Source organism: Vitis vinifera, chromosome 13, assembly GCF_030704535.1.
Source record: "Vitis vinifera cultivar Pinot Noir 40024 chromosome 13, ASM3070453v1".
NCBI lineage: Eukaryota > Viridiplantae > Streptophyta > Magnoliopsida > Vitales > Vitaceae > Vitis > Vitis vinifera.
The window spans coordinates 5,429,485-5,450,106 of record NC_081817.1 but is presented as its reverse complement, the minus strand read 5'-3'; the positions used below and the strand labels follow the sequence as shown (position 1 = coordinate 5,450,106).

Genomic DNA, 20,622 nt, shown 5'->3' with positions numbered 1-20,622 from the left:
TGAATCAAGTGCCTAGTCAACAAAATTCCCTTGTTTTCCAGATTGTATTCATTGAATATCTAAATATTATGTAAATAAATATTCATTATCTTAGTCTATACAATAATACAAATCCGTGTGGGGGTATCCACTTTGGAGCCACTTCTTTATTGCCCTCACTCGCATCAAGGAATACCTTCAATCAAAAACTGTAAATGTAACGACTCCGCTCCCAACCGTGTAGATATTGTCCATTTTGGACCCAAAAGGATCCTCACGACTTTAAAAGTCGTCTACAGGGTTAAGAGATCTCCCTATCCAATATGAGATGTCATAAACACCCCCATGCAGTCCCACGAGATTGTAGGACCAAATAGACAAACATCCTTACGAGGCCAAACAAACCCCCACAGAAGTCGGAGATCGGCTCTAATACCATTTATAATGACCTGCTCCTAATAGTGTAGATATTGTCTATTTTGAACTCAAAGAGGCCCTCACGGTTTTAAAACACATCTACAGGGCTAAAACAAGTTCATACTTATATAACGCCAGAAACTTTCCCACTACCCGATGTAGGATGTCACATTAAATCTTAAGAAGCTGCTGATATTTCCATGACAATAAATATCAAAAAGATAATTATGGAATCTCGAAGGGAAACCACACATCAAATCATTTCTTCATCAAACTTTGTGGCCCAAGCCCCTAAGCAAGCTCAGCAGCTTGATTAACGTTTAAAAAATGAATTATTACTCAGTGTGGAATGAAAGCCACAAGAAAGTGGAGCACAGCCAGAAAAAGATATACACAGAAGGATTATCATTATCAGGAATAGAAAAGGCAGAGAATAAAGCATACTAGCTTGAGACCACCCTGCATTAAATTAAAACTAAAGAAAAAAATTACAGTAGTCATAGTCTTGCCTCAAGTAACAGAACAGCAGTAACTTTTTTGAAAGCAAGACCCAACATCAAGGTGGGAAGATGGGAAAGATTGATGCCTGAGAGGCACTAGAGAAAAAATTGACCATAGTTTAATGCTTAGTGGCAAAAGAATGTGTGCTTTCCAGATAGATAAGGCACTAGAAAATTTAACTGGGGAGCTGAAAGTAGCACTGTTTTCAAGGTGGGATGTTGGACAACCAAGAAACATGGTCATGAAAATTGAGATGAAATAATCATAGATGAGTAGAATGATTAAGGAAGGCAAATGTCAAAGACTAAGAGAATTAGGAAATCTAGCAACCCAACTTGGGGAAACAGGGAAATGCAATTAATGGCAACAGTGGGATGTAAAATGCCAGATGATGATAGTCAAAGGTGCTGGAACAGGAATAACAGGAATGTTTGAGGACATTGGTCTGAGGGAGAGAGCCTGATTATCTTTCTACACAGTATATGATATCCAACATTTATCATCTTTCTAAAGACACATTTATGATTTTTCTAAAGACATATTAGAGAGGGAGGAAGGGAGTGGGGGGTCTAATAATGAATGCAGAGATGATGTGCACCTGTATGAGATTGTTCTGGTCCTAGAAATCAACCACTCTGAAGAGCAACAAATCTTTTCAAAATATCCCGTAGATCTCTTTTTCAAGTTGTCAATTTGTATCTCAAGTTCATTCAATTAATATAATCCGTGTAAGATGCATGGTTATTCATAATACCAAATAACTTAGAAGATACCCCATAGCATTCAAGACCTGTTCCATCAACTGAGCTGCCAGCAGAACCACTGCTCATCTGTCAAAACTTCAATTTATTGCTCAGTATCCATGAGAAACAAATGCCACACATATATTCATAAAGGATTCCCTAAGCAAATTTCAACTATCCATCCAGCATCCAAATTAACTGCAAGGGGAAAAATCTAATGAAAAATAGGACATCTTTACACCACATATGCTTCCAAAATTTAACATTTCATCTTGTTCCCACTAAAACTACTTTGAATCAATGTAGACTGCAAAACCCATTGCTATGCCCACATTTCACACCACTATTTTTCTCATATTTTTTTTCTATGATAAATGATGTGGGAAATAAAAAAACAGCAGAAGTGTATATGCTATTCACAATAGTTAAGTGGGTTAAAATTCATAACGAAAGGAACAGCTCGGGTAAATCCAAAGAACAATCATGAGAAAGAGGGTTTGTATTATCCACCGACCTGTGCGCAAAGGTCCAACAGGATGGAGCCCATTACTTGAAAAGTACCTCAGCGAACACTCAATAAGAAAAGACGGGGGGAAAAAACAAATAGCAGCATAAAGTGTAGGGATTACAAATCTTTCACTCCATGCTTATGTCATTTTGTTTCCTCCTAAAGCTTTGTTGCTTTGTTTTCTAAGTTATGGCAGCTCCATGAGCTAATGAAGAGGAAGAATAAGGAGAGAACACTCTCACTTGTGGTCTCAAGTACTAACAGCATGATGACTCCTCCCCACCCAAAAACACCAAAGATAGATTGGCACCCAAAAAACCAAGATGATCACTTGCAGGAGAATTTTAGTTTTCAAACAATGTCAGCAACAGGGGAAAAAAAAGTTTCATTTGTAGGCAAAAACTATGGCAGAGCCTTGGCAATTCAAAAATCAAACAACGAAGCATATATATATATGTGCCGCTGCATATGTTTATTAAATTGCTTCTATGTTGTGTACATATGTGTCTGCCAAATTGCATATATGTTTATAGCAAATTAATTGCTATGGTTTAAGCTATTAACGAGATTCCACTACATAACTGGCTGAAGAGAAGCTTTATCTTAGATTTCTAATGAGTTTATTGAACAAATCTCCCAACAATTTAGCAGGGAGGTGCATGTTATTCCTAAATTGTACTCTAGCTATCCATCTGACGGAGGCCATGTGTGCAAAACCAAAAAACCAGTCATGAGTTTCTGATTCAAGAATGATATATCCAAGTATTGTAGAATGCAGAACCCGAAATTGGAGCAATTTTCCGCTTTGACATCCGAAACGTAATCGATCATAAAACCTTCCAAAATTTTCCATACAGTGCGATTTGGAGAAATGAGAAACACTAGAGGCGCAAAAATCAATACAAGCCTATAGACCACGGTAGGAGAACAGAATCAAAACACTAAGACGTGTCACAGTGTTAGAGAAGATGTTGAAGAGATCCTTGATCAAGCCACTCCACCAGATCTATGGCGATAGATCTTACCGAAGACATGAAGAGCGGTGACGAAGCCGATAAAGCAAAGGCTCATCACGAGAACCACCGTCGGAGTAATCTTCAAGCCCGGAGCGTCATCGGTGTAGAACCGGAGCATGTTGCTTCCGCTACTGCCACTGCCGAACCCGCCGGAGCCACCACCAGCGCTCCCCGTTCCGAGGCGGCGGCGACGCATGCCAGCGGTAGCTGCAGCAGAGCCGCGCGGCGCCATGCCGACGGTGGACGGACGGGAGGTAACGGACGATGAGGCCTGAGACTGCGACGAACCTCTCACCATTATAGAGACAGAGACGACGATTTGGGTTTGCACAGGGAGTTTGTGTCCCCTACTGTGATTTAAAGCGGCCGGCCGACAAGAAGCGATGATATTGTAGTTCTGACAGGCTACGTGGGAGCGCCACGTCACACTAACGGAATTTCAGGCTACCGTGAAGGTTTTATAACGGCTCTTTCACCGGTTTTCAGCCTATTTCTGGAATAGAATTGAATGATCCTCTTTACTTCCAAATTTCATTTTCAACCATCTCAATATTTTGCAAGGCTGAGTGTGGTTACGAAAAACTTAAAAAGGAAAAAAAAATTAAAAAACTTAAAATGAATTTAAATTTAATAATTTATTTTTATATGTGACTTTGCAATAATAAAAAATAAAATATATTTAAACTTAATTTAATTTTATCTTTTTAAAATAAAAATTCAAAACTGGTTGGAATCATATTTCGAAGTTATTTAAGAAATTTCACTTTAATGTTCTCGGTTTAAAATTAGCGCATCATTCACCTCAAAAAAGTCTAAATTTTTAACAACTCACTCTCAATTCAAAATATACTATGTGGCATAAATATAATCATTTGATTATGAACTAATTCTATACTTTATTGACGAAGCGAGTTATATCCCAAATTATAGGATACACTACTATACTTGAGATCTGATGTGCATTGGGCTAGATTTACTCGACTATTTTGATGACAAGATTGATAGAACTAAAAACTTAATTGCACACATCTAAAAATGGAATATCTAGTATGGATTATATCCTAAAGCTTAAATTAGGACTATGCAATAGTTTGGTAGCCATTGGTGAGCTTGTTTCACAAAATGATCATTTGATTGATCCATATGGTTGGCGGTCTAAGAATATTATGCTTTTGTTACATCCATCAACTATAGATCATCATACTTGTCTAGCCACCATAGAAGAAGTGCATAGTTTGTTCTTGAATTATGAGTTTCGTTTGGAGTAACCACGTTCTACAACTCAACACATTCCCTTGTAGGCAAATGTTGTAACATTTAATCATAATAGGAATTTCATAAGCCTCCCATCCTTCAATCTTACCATAATAAGTCTTTTCCTTAGTCTCCATTTTTGCACAACAACCAATCTCATTCTTCCTTTAGTCCACATAAACTCACAACATGACATTCTAGGTAAGCCTCAAGTACCTCCATTTCATGGTCAACATTCAACAAAAGCCAAAAGAAAATTTTCAAGGCAATGGCGCCAAACTATAATGCCAAATTTGTAGGAAGATTGGACATATTACCCTGGTGTGCTACCATTGTGCCAACCTCAATTATCAACCTCACATGCTACCTAAAAACCTTAATACCATGATAACACCCCTTACCATGACCCAACACCATCTCAACAAGCCCTCAACATTGTGGCATCTTCTCAACATTCGACATATTATGCTAGAATTGGTCCTTGGTACATGAACTTAGGAGTAACCCACCATTTCACTCCTAATCTTACTATGCTATAGAATCCAATATTGTTCCAATGCAAAGACCAAGTGATGGTTGGTATTGGTGAGAAAATTTTCATATCTCATGTTGGTAATGTCCTATTGCCTTTCTTTAGCTCCCCATTCACATTGAAACACATTTTTCATACTCTTACTCTCTCTAACAACTTACTTAGTGTTACCAAACTCTATTATGATAATAGAGTATTTGTTGAATTTTATCCTAATTATTTCCTTGTTAAAGAAGTCATAAAGAAAGTCCCTCTTCAAGGTCAACTTGATCATGGCCTCAATCGCGTTCAACCTATTTCATTCTCTCTTATCTCAACAACACCTTAATCTCTTACTATTGCATCAACTCTAACCTCAACTCTTTTTATCTCCTCTAACAAGAATAATTTTTGGCACAATCACCTTGGCTATCTAGCCTCCCACATAGCGAATGGTGTCTTAACTTATTTTGATGTGTTAAAAGCACTATAATCAGTTTCAAAATTTTGTTCTTCATGCCAAATAGCCAAAGTCTTAGATCACCTTTTGTTCTTTTAGAATCTAAATTAATGAAACCTTTTGAATTAGTTCACTTTGATTTATGAGGTCCAACACCTATTCCCGTCGTGAATAGAATGTGTTATTTCTTGTCATTTATTAATGATTTTCCTTGTTTTACTTGGCTCTATCTTCTCAAGACTAAAAATGTTATTTATCTGACCTTCTTAAAATTTAGAAGTGTTGTTGATACTTAATTTGAAACTAAAACCAAATCCCTTCAAACAAAGTGGCGTGGTGAGTTTCATCCTTTTTCTACTTTTCTCTCATCTCATGCTATTCATCACAAATTCTTATGTCCTTACACACCACAACAAAATGGCAAGGATATGGACCGTAAAAATCGCAATGTGGTTGATGTTAGGTGAACCATGCTCACACATGTTGTTATGTCATTTTCTTATTAGCCATATTACCATTTATATCACCACTTACATTATAAACAATCTTCCTACTTTTGTCCTTGATCATAAATGACCTTAACCCTCTATCAAAGGCCTCCTTCATATTCCTCTCTATGAGTATCTTGTTGTGCCTATTTTCCCTTTCTAAGTAATAATGCCTTGATATATATATATAAAGGCATGTGGTTTTCAATGAATTTGCTTTGCCATTTAAAACTTCTATTTCTAATTCTACTGCTCCCTAGATCTACTATATATATATATTCCCTTCCATACTTTTTTTTCCTTATCCAACTTCCTTTCCTTCCTCCACCCTTTCTTTTACTTCATCTCCACCTCCACCCTCTCACATGTCTATCCGAGTCCATCCACTTACTGGTCACCTGTACATAGGCATGTGGTTTTCAATAAATCTACTTTGCCACTTAAAACTACTTCTATTTTCTGATTCTACCGCTCCCTCTACATTTTCCCTTCCATGCTCCTGTCTTCCTTATATATCCAACTTCCTTTCCTTCTTCCACCCTTTCTTCTACTTCATCTCCATCTCCACCCTCTCATGTCTATCTTGGTCCATCCACTTCCTCTCAACGACTACTAAGTGGGATAAGTACGCATTTTTTCACGGAAAGTACTCCTCTTTTGTGTTATAGTAGAACAAGATGGTGATGGGAGGATGAATGTTAATATGCAAGAGAATAGAAATTCATAAAAATATCAGTATGAATTGTGTAATAGTATATTAACAAACTTGTCCAACTATGTTGAATCCATTATCTCATGTTAGAAATTAGCAATTATAACCCATGATTTTATATTCCTAAAGTGTACCTTCATATATAAATTATTTGTTACTTATTATAATTTTATAAGCATAAAAAATTTAGACAAATTATCATAACTAATATTGTTTATCATTTAATTTAATGAAATATAATTATATATAAGTCAACATATTTTAATCCCTAAATTCTTTACATATTTAAATAAAAGGCAATTAGTAAACCTAACAATGATAAAGTACTCCAACAAAATTTTAATTCAACTAAATCTTCAAAGTTCTAACGATATACCAATCCAAATAAATTTGATAATCTTACGACATAAAAAATCTCTAATTCTAAAACTTTTTGCATGTCAAGTAGGAAACTTAGCCCTAATCAAATATCGAGTATTTAATGTATTTAAATCAAAATTCCAAAAATTTAGATAAAATAAATCCATAAATTTTTTATTCAATTATATTATTAATTCATAATAAATAAATTCATAAAAAAGAAATTTCAATTTTCAAATTGATGTTGATTGTTCCAATTGATTTGTTATCATCTTTTGATGATGATAAAAGGTTTTCAAATTAAGCCTTGTTTCCTCTCACTTGGTTTTCTTGCTTGTGTTTTATACCGCTTTGATCTTCATCAAAGAATCTCATTCTTGCCCCATTTTCATAAACTGAGCCAACTCACAATATTAGTAAAATGGAAAAGTATTTTGAAACCTTTATAGAACAAAAAGAAATAGGCTAAAGCTCATAAAAGTTATCTAAAATGAAGGATACCATGAAACCTTGCTTTGTGTTTTCTCTGATGTTGGTTTCGTGCTCTCTTTCACAACCTTTGAAATGAAAAACCTTTTATCTACAATGGGCTAAAGGGTTAGAAATGGGTAGAAGAATATTTTTGTCAAGAATGGGTTATTTTTTAAATTAAAAGAATTCTAGTGTTAGATTTGCAATTTAAAAATTATTTCGTCCATTTTAATCAAATATCCCAATATTATACGGTAAAAGAAAAATAGTTTAACAAGTTTCATGGTTGATTTGATATGTCTTAAATTTACAATGAAGTTGTATATTTGAACTCAATTACATCAAATTTATAAGTTAGGCATCCTAAAGCTTTATTTAAAGAGTGTTTATTATACAACTTTAAGCATTTGAAGGACTAGGTTTTTAAGCAAAACCTTGCTTTTAATGGATATCCATCCTTTTATGTGGTGTTTGTTTTTTTGACTTTTTGCTTAAAGCAATTTGTTTTTAGAATTTAAGTTGTTTGTTTTTCTATTTTTTTTTATGATTTCTTATAAATTTTTTACTAAATAGAAAAAACTAAAATATATAATTTTTTTCTAAATAGTAAAAATAACATATTAGTTTTTTTTTACTTTTTAATGCTTAATACTACAAAAACGAACAACTTAATATTTAACACTATTAAGCATTAAGGTTCTATTTAGAATTAAGTAAGAAAACAAATACCACCTTAGACAAACGCTGAATTGAAGAAACATAAATTGAATTACAAGTGTAACAAATGTACATGCAAAATACAAACTGCAGAAACGAAAAACAAAATACCAAATCAATACGCGGAGTTTTGTCCTCAATTAATCATCCTTCGCATCATCGAAGTCATGGCCTTGGGCTCCTTGGGCTCCTACGAAATGAGAACTCTGATGAAGTGATGTTGACCTCATGTTGAGTTTGAATGGGGAGGGGTCCCAGGGCCAATTGGGCTGAGCTTGAGTCTTGAGTCCCTCGTCCCGGCTCTCTCGATTCAAAATTCTCTGGCCTTTGCTCATCATCATCCTTCTTCCCTAGAGACCCTGATCCTTCTCCATACCACCGTTCGTTGTCGTAGTTTGATGCCACTGGAGACATATCAGGAGTGTTGTTGTCGTAGCTTTGCAACAGATGAACTGGGGACATCCCATTTGATGGGGTCGATGGCCTACTTGACTGTGGGGACACACCATCCGAGTGCCCGTGTCTTGTGTGCTTTCTGGCCGTATCGTGCCAGTCTCTTAGAGCCACGGCTACTTTGTCATTAAAAACAGTCGATCTCATGGTGGTGCCCATCTGTATATATCAAGAAAAATCTCATTACTTCTTATTTAATCTTCAAAAACTATATGTGATTAAGCCAGAATTTTCATTTGAATCATTTCTTACCTGTGTCACTAAGGCATAGAGTGGGAGTGTCACATAACTGCACAGTACCTGTGTCATGACCCTGAACAAATCAACAACACACAGAATCAGAAATTGCTCCTTAGTATATGCAGGTTGTATCGTTCTGATGAAACTCACCCCATTGTGATTCTGATGACATAATCTTCAGTAGTGTCATGATAGCAAGATTTCAACCCATACTGAAAGATCAGAAAAGAAAAACAAAAGCCATGAGACACTGCAAAGAGGAGGGGGAAGAAAAGAGTGAGGTTTGAGTCGATTGCTTTGCTCACCGTGCTCCATGCAAAGAAAGCCAGCTGAAATGCATTCTGTGATTTAAGAAACAAGACACAAGTAGCATAGAAATAGTTAGAATGTACCATAGTATTATATGAGCCACCATGGGATCAAAGAAAGGTAAATAGAGTGGATATAACTGAGAAATACCAGAAAGAGAACGAAGTTGATCAGAAAGAGCATGAGGCTGGGGCGATTGAACCAAAAGAGGTGGTCGCCTGGCTCAACTATTGGTGTACCCTTCACCACAACACCTCTCTCTGCAATCCTCAATCCCAATTCAGTTATTATCACTTGTAGCTTTGTTCCCACCAAGAGCAGTATCTGCAACATTCACATTGATTCAACCAAACTTGTCATCCTTATTGCCCTCAACCCAAAATCATATATGTGAAAACTGAAAACCAATTCTGGAGAAATGAAGTATTGTAATGAAATTGTGCTTACAATTAAGGGGATGAATGGAAGCCAAAAGTAAGAATACCACCCTGCCCAAAAACAACAGAAAATTTCTCGGTCTCATGGCCTTAAAGTCACGACCAACTGTAACTAGCTACCAAAGAATGGTACGAGGATTAAGCTTACCATGTGTGTTGGTGAGTAGGAACAATATTGCACAGAACCATATTACTGGGCTGCACAAAAGATAAAGGGCATATGCCCCATGGTGGTAAGATAAGAGATATAAACAAGGAAACAAGGCTCTCTTTGAAAAGTGTTCTGAAAAATGGTTCTAAAAAATAGTTTTTGAAAGCTATTTTATGTTTTATTAGACAAGAACTTTTGAAAGCCTAAAATATTTCTAACTTATTTTCTATATTTTAAAAATAATTTTTAATAATACTTACAAAACAAATCATGAAAATAATTGTAAAAAAAATGTTTTTTCTAAATACTCTTTTTTTTTTTTTTTTTTTTTTAAGAACAAAATCTTCTTTTGTTTTCTAGTTGGGAAAGTGGTTTTCAATTTTTTTTCTCCTAAAGAAATAAGGAGTGTTTTAAAAAATAGTTAGCAAACGGGACTTAAAATTCCAAGTGTATATAGAGAGGACCAACCTGATGCCCACTACAGCTTTGAAGTCCTCTTCAAGTGATCTGTGGATGTACTTCCGGAAGTCAAATTTTCTTTCGCTTTCGGGTGGCAAATGTGCCTGAGAATCAATTGGTAGATCAATTTGGGTTTGGGATTCTTTCTTGAGTGTGCTCAACTTGGTTTATATATTCATATGTTCAACTTACCACGATAAATCCATGTCTTAAAGCAAGATAATCATCTCTGTGAACCGATCCGTAGAATTGTCTAAAGAAGCACACCTGATGGAATGGAAAAAGAAAAGAAAAAAAGAGGGTTATATAGAAGGTTGTTATATTTTCAATAACAATTGCCAATTGTGATTTTCATTTTCCCGAGAAAATGGAGAAAAAATCTTACAATCCATAGGAGAACAGGAGAGCTGCTCCAGAAATTCAAATGCCTGCGCCCAAAGGATGTTTCCCTTGCATACCTAAACCTCTCTGGATCTGCAACAACACAACGTAATCAAAGTGTCACATGGGCCATAAAATAAAGTACAAAAAAAAAGTATGTGATGTTTTTCTTTATTTGAAAACATAATAATTTTCTATATAACCTCTTCAAAATGTGTACGTTAGCACAAAAGTCGGTCCATTTTTTTCAATAAAAGACTTCCAAGTGTCTCTAAAATATGTTATATTTAAGGATGTGGATAAGTGATGATGACTTTCAGACCAAGTGGGAACCATACGAGTTGGCCAACCATAGATAAGATAAGGGTCCCAGGATAGCTAGAGACTTTAATTACCATGAGAGTATTGATATTCAGCTGTCCTAGTTTCATCCTCCCAAGTCTTCCATCTTCTCATCTGCAATCCAAGAAACAAGCATCCAATAACCATAGACACAAACAAACTGAGAAATTGACAAACTATATATGCTGATATTGTGTGTGTATATTGATGTATACCTTGTATGTTCCCAAAGCCAAGGTGGCCACGCAGTAGATCACATGAAAGAGAGCTAGCACAAAGATAAATATATGGAGCTGATGGATCCCATAGTAAGACACAAATGGGACTTTTCCTGACTGAAAAAGAGGGTGGGAAACACCTTTTCAGTCAATATTTCTGGAATTCAGAAGGATTCATATATGTAAGATAGAAATTTTATGAACTTACTTCAGTGCCGCATGTGTTTTTAAATTCTTTCTCATCAACATCACAAGGGTACCAAGTGGATCCAACACTCTTAGAAATGCATATCTTTGAAATGGGAGTTTGTAATACTGTAAGCAGCAAGGACATGAATCCCAACAGCATAAGCTCTTCACACCACAAACCAAGATAGAAAATGGTTAGACCTTGGATATATATATATAGCAGTGATATTATGAAAGAACTATTCTCAATGAGAAGAAGCCAAAAGAGTCACCTGCTTTGATCTTTTCCAGAGCTTCATAAAGGGCTCGCTTGTTTCTTCTTGCTAACCACTGCAATTGAACTCAGAACTGATCAGAATCAAATCCACTCGTGAATATGAAATTTTAATTTCTCTTACTCTATCCACCTACTCTTTTATCTATACTAATTTTTTTGAAAATTAAGTGCTTATTTTTTGAGTTTTTTTAATGCATATTTTGACACTAGCTGCCAATTTTTACTGTTTTCAGGACTTCACCTGTTCTATTGAAAATATATTGGAACATTAAAAGCAAGAAATATCCAAAACCCAAAGTTAGGAAGGAAATACACGCCATCATTTATTGTTTTCCTTTCTTGCAGTAGAGAAATCAATAGCTGGGCCACAGGTGAATTCAATGCAAATTTCCAGGAAAAAAGAAAGAAAGAGACAATGTTTCCATGGATATCATCACCAAGAAAAGTATTTGATGAATGATGAGCAGCATCCATGGAGTTCTCCAACAAAGCAAACTACTATTTAAGCAGCCTTACCGATCCAATATGATGAATAATATGTTCGATGAAGATCGAAACAGCAAGCAACACAAAACAGACCACTGCAACAGCCCAAGTAGGCGTTTCCGTCAAACTACGATCTTTAAGTTCTTCAGCCATGGATCAAAGTCCCTTTTCTGCTGGTGCTCAGCTCTCAAAATACCTCCAAAAAAACTCCGAATTACAACACTAGCGTCCAGTTGAGGGATGCTGAGTGTTGATCAATGAACACAACTCACCGCAAATTCACCAGAGTGTCTGCAGAAACCTCTCGCCACTGCCTCGACTTAAACAAGATGTCGACAAAAGGAGAAAGGGAAATAGAGAGAGAGAGGCTTTCTTTATTTTCCCCAAGGGGGAAGGTTGAATATATGAAGGAGACGAATATCAAGCAAGTTGACCTCTTCAATGCCACCACACAGCTTTCTTGTGGGACTGTGTAGCCTATCAGAAAAGGCAAAATCGACGCGTGTTGGGGGGGCTACATCTTGACTACAGCGGAAGAGAGAATTTTCTCAACGGAGTCACGAAAGACCACCAATTTTGAAGGAGTACTAGGATAGTTGCACGCACAGAAAGGAAAAAGGTAGTTTATATGTGAATTATATCTCGTTTCAAAGTAATTTTAGAAAGAGTTTTTAATTTAAAAAATATATTTTTTAAAATAAGTTATGTATTTAACAAATTTTAAAAAATACTTTTAAAAATTAAAAAATTATTTATAATATTTTTTTCTAGATAAATAATTAATACGTGATTTTTTTTAAATATTTTCTTTTAAAATATTTTTACTAAAAACACTTTAAATAAAAGTATCGTAAAATGCACTCTTAAATATGATGCTTGTATTTTAAAAAGAAAATTTTATTTTATTTTATTTATTTATTATATTTTTACTAAATAAGCTTAATAATGTATATTATTCATTTATTTATGTCTTAAAGAATTTACTCATGTTATATAATACAAATATACCTAAATTAATTTTATACTTATGTATAATAGTCTATTATCTTAGACAAAAATAAACTATTAGTGTGATTGAGGTAGACAAAATTATTTTTCTCTATGTTATTTGTTATTTACTTTAATTTTATTCGATGCTAGGTAGCTACTACTTTCTAAATTAGGAAATCGATATCATAAAAATCTAACTACCTTTGCTTTTAAAACATAATCACGATAGTCAACATGTTTTAGTAACGATCCTTATAATTTTGATTTATCAAAAATTTTATAATCTATTGATACTCTAAAAAATAACACCAAAATTGAAACTATAACATGTATCATATTTTTATTTTCTAATAGTATCAATATTAAATTTAGAAAAATAAAAATTAATTTTAAAAGTAGAATAAAAAATAGTGGTCAATAAAGAATTTATATTGTGTTTATATTCTTTTAAATATTTATGACATAAATTGTAAGTACAAAGTCAAATATAATAAATCTTATTTAGATTTTTTGGGTCTTTCAAATTTATTTCATGAAATGCTTAGGAGAAATATTAAGTAAGAATGCATATCATATTTATAATTTATTAAATTCAAAAAAAAAATTATTTGAAGAATAATTTTATACTTCTTATAGAAATTTAAAGCTAAACTTTATAGTTTATAATTTACTTAAGTTGTGTATTTATTATGTTTATATTTTATCTTATAAATTGTATGCATAAATTAAAATATTATGAATTTTCTAAATTTTATTTAGATTTTTTCGGTTTATTGAAATTTATTGAAGAAAATAGTTGGGATAAATGTTAAGTAAAAAGTCACATTATATTTATATATATAATTTATTAAAATTGAAAATAATTTGATTTGAACAATAAATTTTATCATTCTTATAGAATTTAAAGCTAAATTTGCTAGTTTATCATTTACTTTTAAATCATGGAATTGTCTTATCTCTATCTGTCGGGGTCAAACATTATGAAAGAATCAAATAAAAAAGGGAGATTGATCTTCTTAGGGTTTTAGAATATGATAGAATAAAATAATAAACAAAAAAAAAATGAGGAGGGAATCTTCCTTACCTCTGGGGTTGACTAAATAGAAGATAAGATTAAAAAGAATATTTAGAAAAGGAATTTATATATATATATAATATTATTTAAAATAGTTTTTTTTTTTTAAAAAGGTATAGATTTATTTATTTTTAATAAAAATTAATAAGTTCTTTAATCCTCCAAAGAAACTAATTTGTTTTCAGATTGCTTATTATTATTATTGTTATAACAAAGTTACTGTTTAAATTTTAAATAGTTTATGTGACTTTAGATTATTGTTAATTAAAATAAAAATAATAATAATATAAAACATAAATATAGAATAAAAAGTCATTTAGTAATTTATTCTAATTAATTTTTATTATTTAGTTCAACTTATTACTAAAAAAGATTACCAATTAATATTAAATAAGAATAAACCAGGAAATGAAATAAAAATTATTTTCTAATTAATCATAATAAAAAAATATTTAAATAGACTTTTAAATTTAAATTATTATAATTAAGATAATTAAATAATACAACATAGAAAACAATAATATAGAGCAAATATCATATTCCTTAATAATAAAATATCTAGACATTTTTTAAAGAATAAGTTGATTTGTGTGCTTTCAAACAATAGAGATTAATTGTTGTGATGGCAGAAGCTTTGATGCAATCATCGTTAATCAAGAACACAAAGATAAATTAATCAACACAAATGGTATACAAGGTTTTAACGTGATTCGGCCAATCATACTTACGTCCACGAATGAAAGAGAATTATTTCACTATACAATAGAGAACATTACAAATGACAGAACCAAAACATTACAAAGGACATAACCAAATACAATTATTGGGTTCCCAAAATATCTCATGTTTGCCCACTCTTCACGTCAAAATATTGTGTGAATGGCCGAATAATACCCTTAGAAGCCAAGAATGCTTGAAACTCAGTAGACAAATACTCACCATCAGAATCTGTGTGTAATGTCTTAATAGAAGTAGAAAATTGATTGTCAACATACGCTAAAAACTCAGTGAAAGTACGAAAGACCTCAGATTTAGAGCAAAGAAAGTAGACCCAAGTAAATCTGCTATGGTCATCAATGAAAGTCACATAATATTTAAATTTCTCATGTGAACTAACCGGGGAAGGTCCCCAAACATCACTATGGATAAGATCAAAGCAGTGAGATGCTCTACTTGCATGCAAAGGGAAGGGAAGAGTTTTACTTTTACCAAGTTTGCAAGAATCACACTCAAGAGATAAAGAATAACGATCCTTATTACCAGGTAACGGGGGAGCCGATCGCGAAGAGACCTAAATTGATTGTCAAATTATTACTAAACAAGATTATCAATAATATTAAATAATAAAAAACCTAAAGATCAAATAAAAAATTGTTTCCTTATTAATTAATCATTAAAAAAAATTAAATAGATTATGTAACTTTAAAGTATTATTGACGAAGGATCAAATTATATTTATATTTATTCATTTTTCTACTTCATGTTCCAAGTGTGTAGTATACCCGTTGTGGGTTTTTTTTTTAACAAAAAAATTAAATAGATTATGTAACTTTAAAGTATTATTGACGAAGAATCAAATTATAGCTATATTTATTCATTTTTATACTTCATCTTCCAAGTGTAGGATAATCTATGATATTTTATATATACTCTCTCCTCACCATCCCCATGGGGATGCTTCATAAAGTTCATAACTACTCCTATTATAAGATGTTTACCTAACCAACACTTAGATTCAACTCTACCCCAAACTTTTCCCACCTTTCTAGACACACACCTATATAAAATGTCTGATCAATCAAGTCATGTCATTTGTGCCTTTAGATCTCATTATTTTCTATTAAGTTCGGTTCTATTATTTTTTGTTTTTTTTTTTTTTTTTTTTTTGTATTTTGATCCTATTGTTTTGTATTTTGATTTTTTATTATTTTTTATTTGGTCATATTATTGGTGCCTTCATTTAGTGACTTAGATCTTACCATACGCTTTAAATGATCCAAATTAAATGTTTGGTAAATACTAATTTGATACCTTAAAAGTTTATTCATGTGAGAACTAATCAATCATTGTAGAAGTTTCATATAATAAGGTCTATGGTCATACCTAACTATTAAGACTTGAGAGACTTAATTAGCATCTTTTGGATGCAAGGAAAAAACTTCCTTCATCCAATAGTTTGTGACCTTTCAAAAAAAAAAAAAAAACAGAACCAATGGCCTACCATAGTGCCCAATCACTTATTCTTGATGTCAATAATGAGGTTGCCCAAATTATAGGTTTGGCCCCAAGCTTAATGGACTTGGTCATATCGATGGATATTTTGAAACAAAATATTGGTGGGCTAAAAATTGATCAAAACTCATGGTAATGTAAAAAAAAAACTTTTAGAAATGAAATTAGAAGTATAATTGACATTTTAAAGTTGTTTTGTTGGAGAAATTAATATATGTATGATATGATTTGTGATATTAAATTTAATTATATCGTATCGATTAATAAGAAATGTGAATTTTGTAAGTATACACTCGTTATGAAGCTACATGAAAGATTTGATTTCATTAAATATCGATAATTTGTACATATTACATTGTAATCTCCCTTTTAGTACCAAAATGATAATCGATGTGGTTCAATGGAATTGGTAGATGAAGGAATATCATCTTGTTGTTGGAGACAATATTGTACTAACTCACTGAACCTCAATATTATTGATTAAAAATCCAAACATACCACGCATAGATATCTTAAGTCCTACCCACTGCCTCTACATGGATAGGATATTCAAGGTTCATCCATGTGCTCGTGTCAAATCGTTCTTGTATCTGATATGGAATGTGGTATGACATTTGTGTAGAAAGGAGAATAGCTAAACATACCATACTTTTCATCGGTTGAACTTGAGCCCATCACATAATTTTGAGAAGATTGACCATAACCCTTCACATAAGGAAGGTAAACGTTAGCCTCATTTGATGAGTCACTAAATTGAGTCTCTATACTCATAGACTCAAAATGGGCTGAAAATGACTCCTTGTTAAATGGTGTCATCATTCATTCTCTTCCTATGTACAACTTCGCAATAGCTTATATGTCTAGTCCAATTCTTCTAGAGTCATGGTCTTCATCTTGTGTGTAGTACATGAAATCATTTTCACAAGTGAATTGGCTCATTGGATATTGACTTTGTTGTTGTTTCACAAAATCTCCTCCATCATTTCTCACATTATCACTTTCATCATCAGTTTCACCTCTTGAACCATTGTAGTCAAAAGCATAAATACCAGCAACGCTAAGTCTACTACTTTCCCCAACACTTATGGAGTCAATCGAACGTTGGGAATTCAATGTTGCCTCAAATGAATCCTTAATGTCTTTACTAAACTCTCACTATAAACTTCTTCAAAAAAACACTCATTCAACATTAACACCAAATTCTCAAGCATAAGTGGCAATTCGTGGTTCAAGATTTTCATCGTCATAATCTAAGTATAGAGATTTGATTCATTGGAATAGTTGATTATCCTCTTCTTCACTTACCTTGACTGAAATGTGAAGAAGTTCAAGGTAATCTTTCTTAACAACTTTATCATTTTCTATCTCCATATCGCGTAGCTTTATTTTTATGTTATAATAATAAAAAAAAACTAATTGTTGCAATCATGTGGATGAGAGCAAATGTGCTCCAATTTCTCTCACAAGCAGAAGATGATGTAGTTTGTGAAAAGAACTTTGATGACTAACTTCCTCAATATAGGCGTATTGTTTCCATATATAAACCACCATTCAGCTATAACCAAATCCATAATTATATAAATACTTGTGTTGTAAATTTATGATAATAATAATCAATTTAGTTTTCTGTTAAGAAATAGTACTCACCGGGGACTATAGTTGACCTTGCTGCAATCGTCGCTCAATCATTGAATCCTCTCTTTGCATCTTGAAAAAGCATAAGTTATGTATTCAATATTCAATATATCAATATCATATTTTTAGTAAATATTGAAATGGATTGATGAATAAAATTATTGTTTAATTAAATTGGGTAATATAACAGTTTTTAGTTTACCTCATTTCCAAATTGACCAAACGTTTCAACTATTGGGACTAATTTAGCAAAAACTTCATTGACCTCTTAAAGTAGCTCGGGATCGCTGCCAACTCCACTCCTGTATTAAAACCTTGAATTTAAGAAGAATACTACAACAAAATTAAGTAGAGTTAGTATTTTGTAAGAGAAAATTATATAAATCAAAACTAATAACTTATGAAGATAAATAGTACTTAATTACTTGCTGCATCAAGTGGATGTTTGAGTGTTTTTTTCCAACGACCTTTGATTATTTAGAACATCCATTCTCTAACATGTAGACAAATGAGATTTTATTTCATCACTTGCATAAGCTCATACATAAAAGGCATGGTGGAAACAACTTTTAAATCTACGAGTCAAAGTACCACATACAATGGCTCATATAATGAAACTACTTTTGCCATTTTGTCCCAATATGGATGGTCGAACATTAATTTCTTCATTTCTTGTCTGATTTTTTTCTAACTAAGCTTGTGTTGTGTTTATTCATCACTCATAAACAATTTTTTCAAATTAACCTTTTTTTTCATAAGGTTGTCAAGAGCAATATAATTGGTGGCAAACCTCATAGCTCCAGGTCGAAAAATGCCTCTACCACAAAACTTTCTCATTTATGCAAGTAACCAATTATAATTGTAAATGAAGTTGGTTATCTTACAGGCATTGCTTATCACTTTTACAACATTTGGTCTTTTGTCGATGTCTTCAAACATTAAGTCAATGCAGTGTGTTGCATATGAAGTTTAGTATATGTAAAACTTTTTTATAAACAGCTTCCCTGCTTTCACGAACATCAACCCATTATCTGTGACAAGTTGGACTATGTTTTCTTCCCCAACATATTTGATAACACTCTTCAACAACTCATATATATATATATATATATATATATATATATATATATATATATATATATATATATATATATATATATATATATGTTGGATGCATCGACTAATTTAAAAAAGACTTTAGTCCCTTTTGAATACATCATGAAATTAATTATACTTAATTTTGTTGACTCTATCCATCTATCGAACATTATTGTGCACCCATAAGTTTTCCATTTTTCTCTTTGTTGGTTCACATAAGCTTCCATTTCGCTATACTCCATTTTGAAGTACTTGTTCTTTATTTCATATGGAAATGAAGGTTTGATTCATATTCTTGCAATTCATATGTAAGAAATATTTAAAACATGTCACAAAATAGTACACTTAAATGATATAAAAATAGAGTAATTAACAATTACCTGCTTGTTGTGCACCGATAATCATATTCTTAAAGTGGTGAGAGTTTGCTTTGTAGGGTGTGATGCTCTCATAAATGAAGAATTTGCTTATTAAGTATCCCATCATCTCTTTAATGAAACCACATTTAAATAAATCTTTGATATTTCTTTGTCTTGTTGTAGAAGACTCATATAGCGAGGGGATAATAGGCGGTGATGGTTTCGAATGTCGCATACTATGTGATTTCCACATCGGCCTTGGTACATCACTAGGATGTGATGATTCCCTTATTTTACGTTTGCTTCCCACAAACGTTTCATGTTGTTATCGATCTCATTTTGTCGCTTTCAAGGCATGAATTGCAGCTCACCAAGCATCTCGTTCATCAGGGTGTATACTATCAAATACATTTACACATCTTCATCATCATCATTATCATCATCCTCGTCTATGACATGTTTATGGCTACCCCTCATTGTGTTACATAATTGAGCACGAATGTTTTTTATATCTATAGATTTCTTTGCTTTGGTTTTTTTTATGCAAAAGATCTCATATCTCTTTTTTCACTTTGGGGGGCACTCTAAGACACTTTTTGGTGTTCGAATATGGGCTTGTATATGATAAATGGAACTTGAATTGAGTAATGCCTCCACTCTTCATCAACAGTTCACAGTAGTTACAAATTGTCTCATTTATATTTCCTTCCACCGGTGTACAATGCTTCCAAGCTAGATCTCATCCTACTATGCTACCTCACCTACATTTCCACTTTCGCTAGTCATTCTCTTCAACTTGAAACATTATACCATTAATTTAATGAACTAATTATGTGATTTAAAAATAAAAGAAATTGAGCATACAATTGACTATAATTTAACTTGAATATAAAACTAATATTAAATTCAATTGCAATTGAAAGTGAACTATGCATAACATCAAATTGAAGTAATTTAAGTTTAATGCTATTAATAATACAAAATACTAAAATTAAATCATTAATTTCATCCACTTATTGGAAATTTACTAATTATGTGATTCAAACTTAGAACTATGTTAAGTTAATTTACTTAAATCTATTGAAAATATACTAATTGATTATAAAAATGTACTAATTTAAATTCAATGATATACTAATTTAAAAAAGTACTAA

General features: G+C 32.5%; 2 protein-coding genes across 2 annotated transcripts; both read right to left on the bottom strand.

Annotated features, from left to right (window-relative positions):
- Positions 1-2,935: 2,935 nt before the first annotated feature.
- Positions 2,936-3,680, bottom strand: LOC100247887 (protein transport protein Sec61 subunit beta-like). The gene has a single exon (XM_002275993.5). It carries the CDS (start codon positions 3,460-3,462, stop codon positions 3,136-3,138), a length of 327 nt encoding a protein of 108 aa, XP_002276029.1. The 5' UTR covers positions 3,463-3,680; the 3' UTR covers positions 2,936-3,135.
- Positions 3,681-8,169: 4,489 nt separating this feature from the next.
- MLO6 (protein) lies at positions 8,170-12,234 on the bottom strand. Its single transcript, NM_001281076.1, is given in 15 exon segments — positions 8,170-8,749; positions 8,843-8,903; positions 8,981-9,042; positions 9,136-9,171; positions 9,290-9,463; positions 9,587-9,627; positions 9,725-9,774; positions 10,196-10,290; positions 10,379-10,453; positions 10,572-10,660; positions 10,963-11,023; positions 11,125-11,244; positions 11,336-11,481; positions 11,589-11,646; positions 12,110-12,234. Coding segments are annotated over 15 exon segments (1,638 nt in total). The 5' UTR covers positions 12,233-12,234; the 3' UTR covers positions 8,170-8,302.
- Positions 12,235-20,622: the final 8,388 nt, after the last annotated feature.

Excerpts from the sequence above, each read along its gene's own strand:
- LOC100247887 (XM_002275993.5), bottom strand. The coding sequence starts at position 3,462 with ATGGTGAGAGGTTCGTCGCAGTCTCAGGCCTCATCGTCCGTTACCTCC.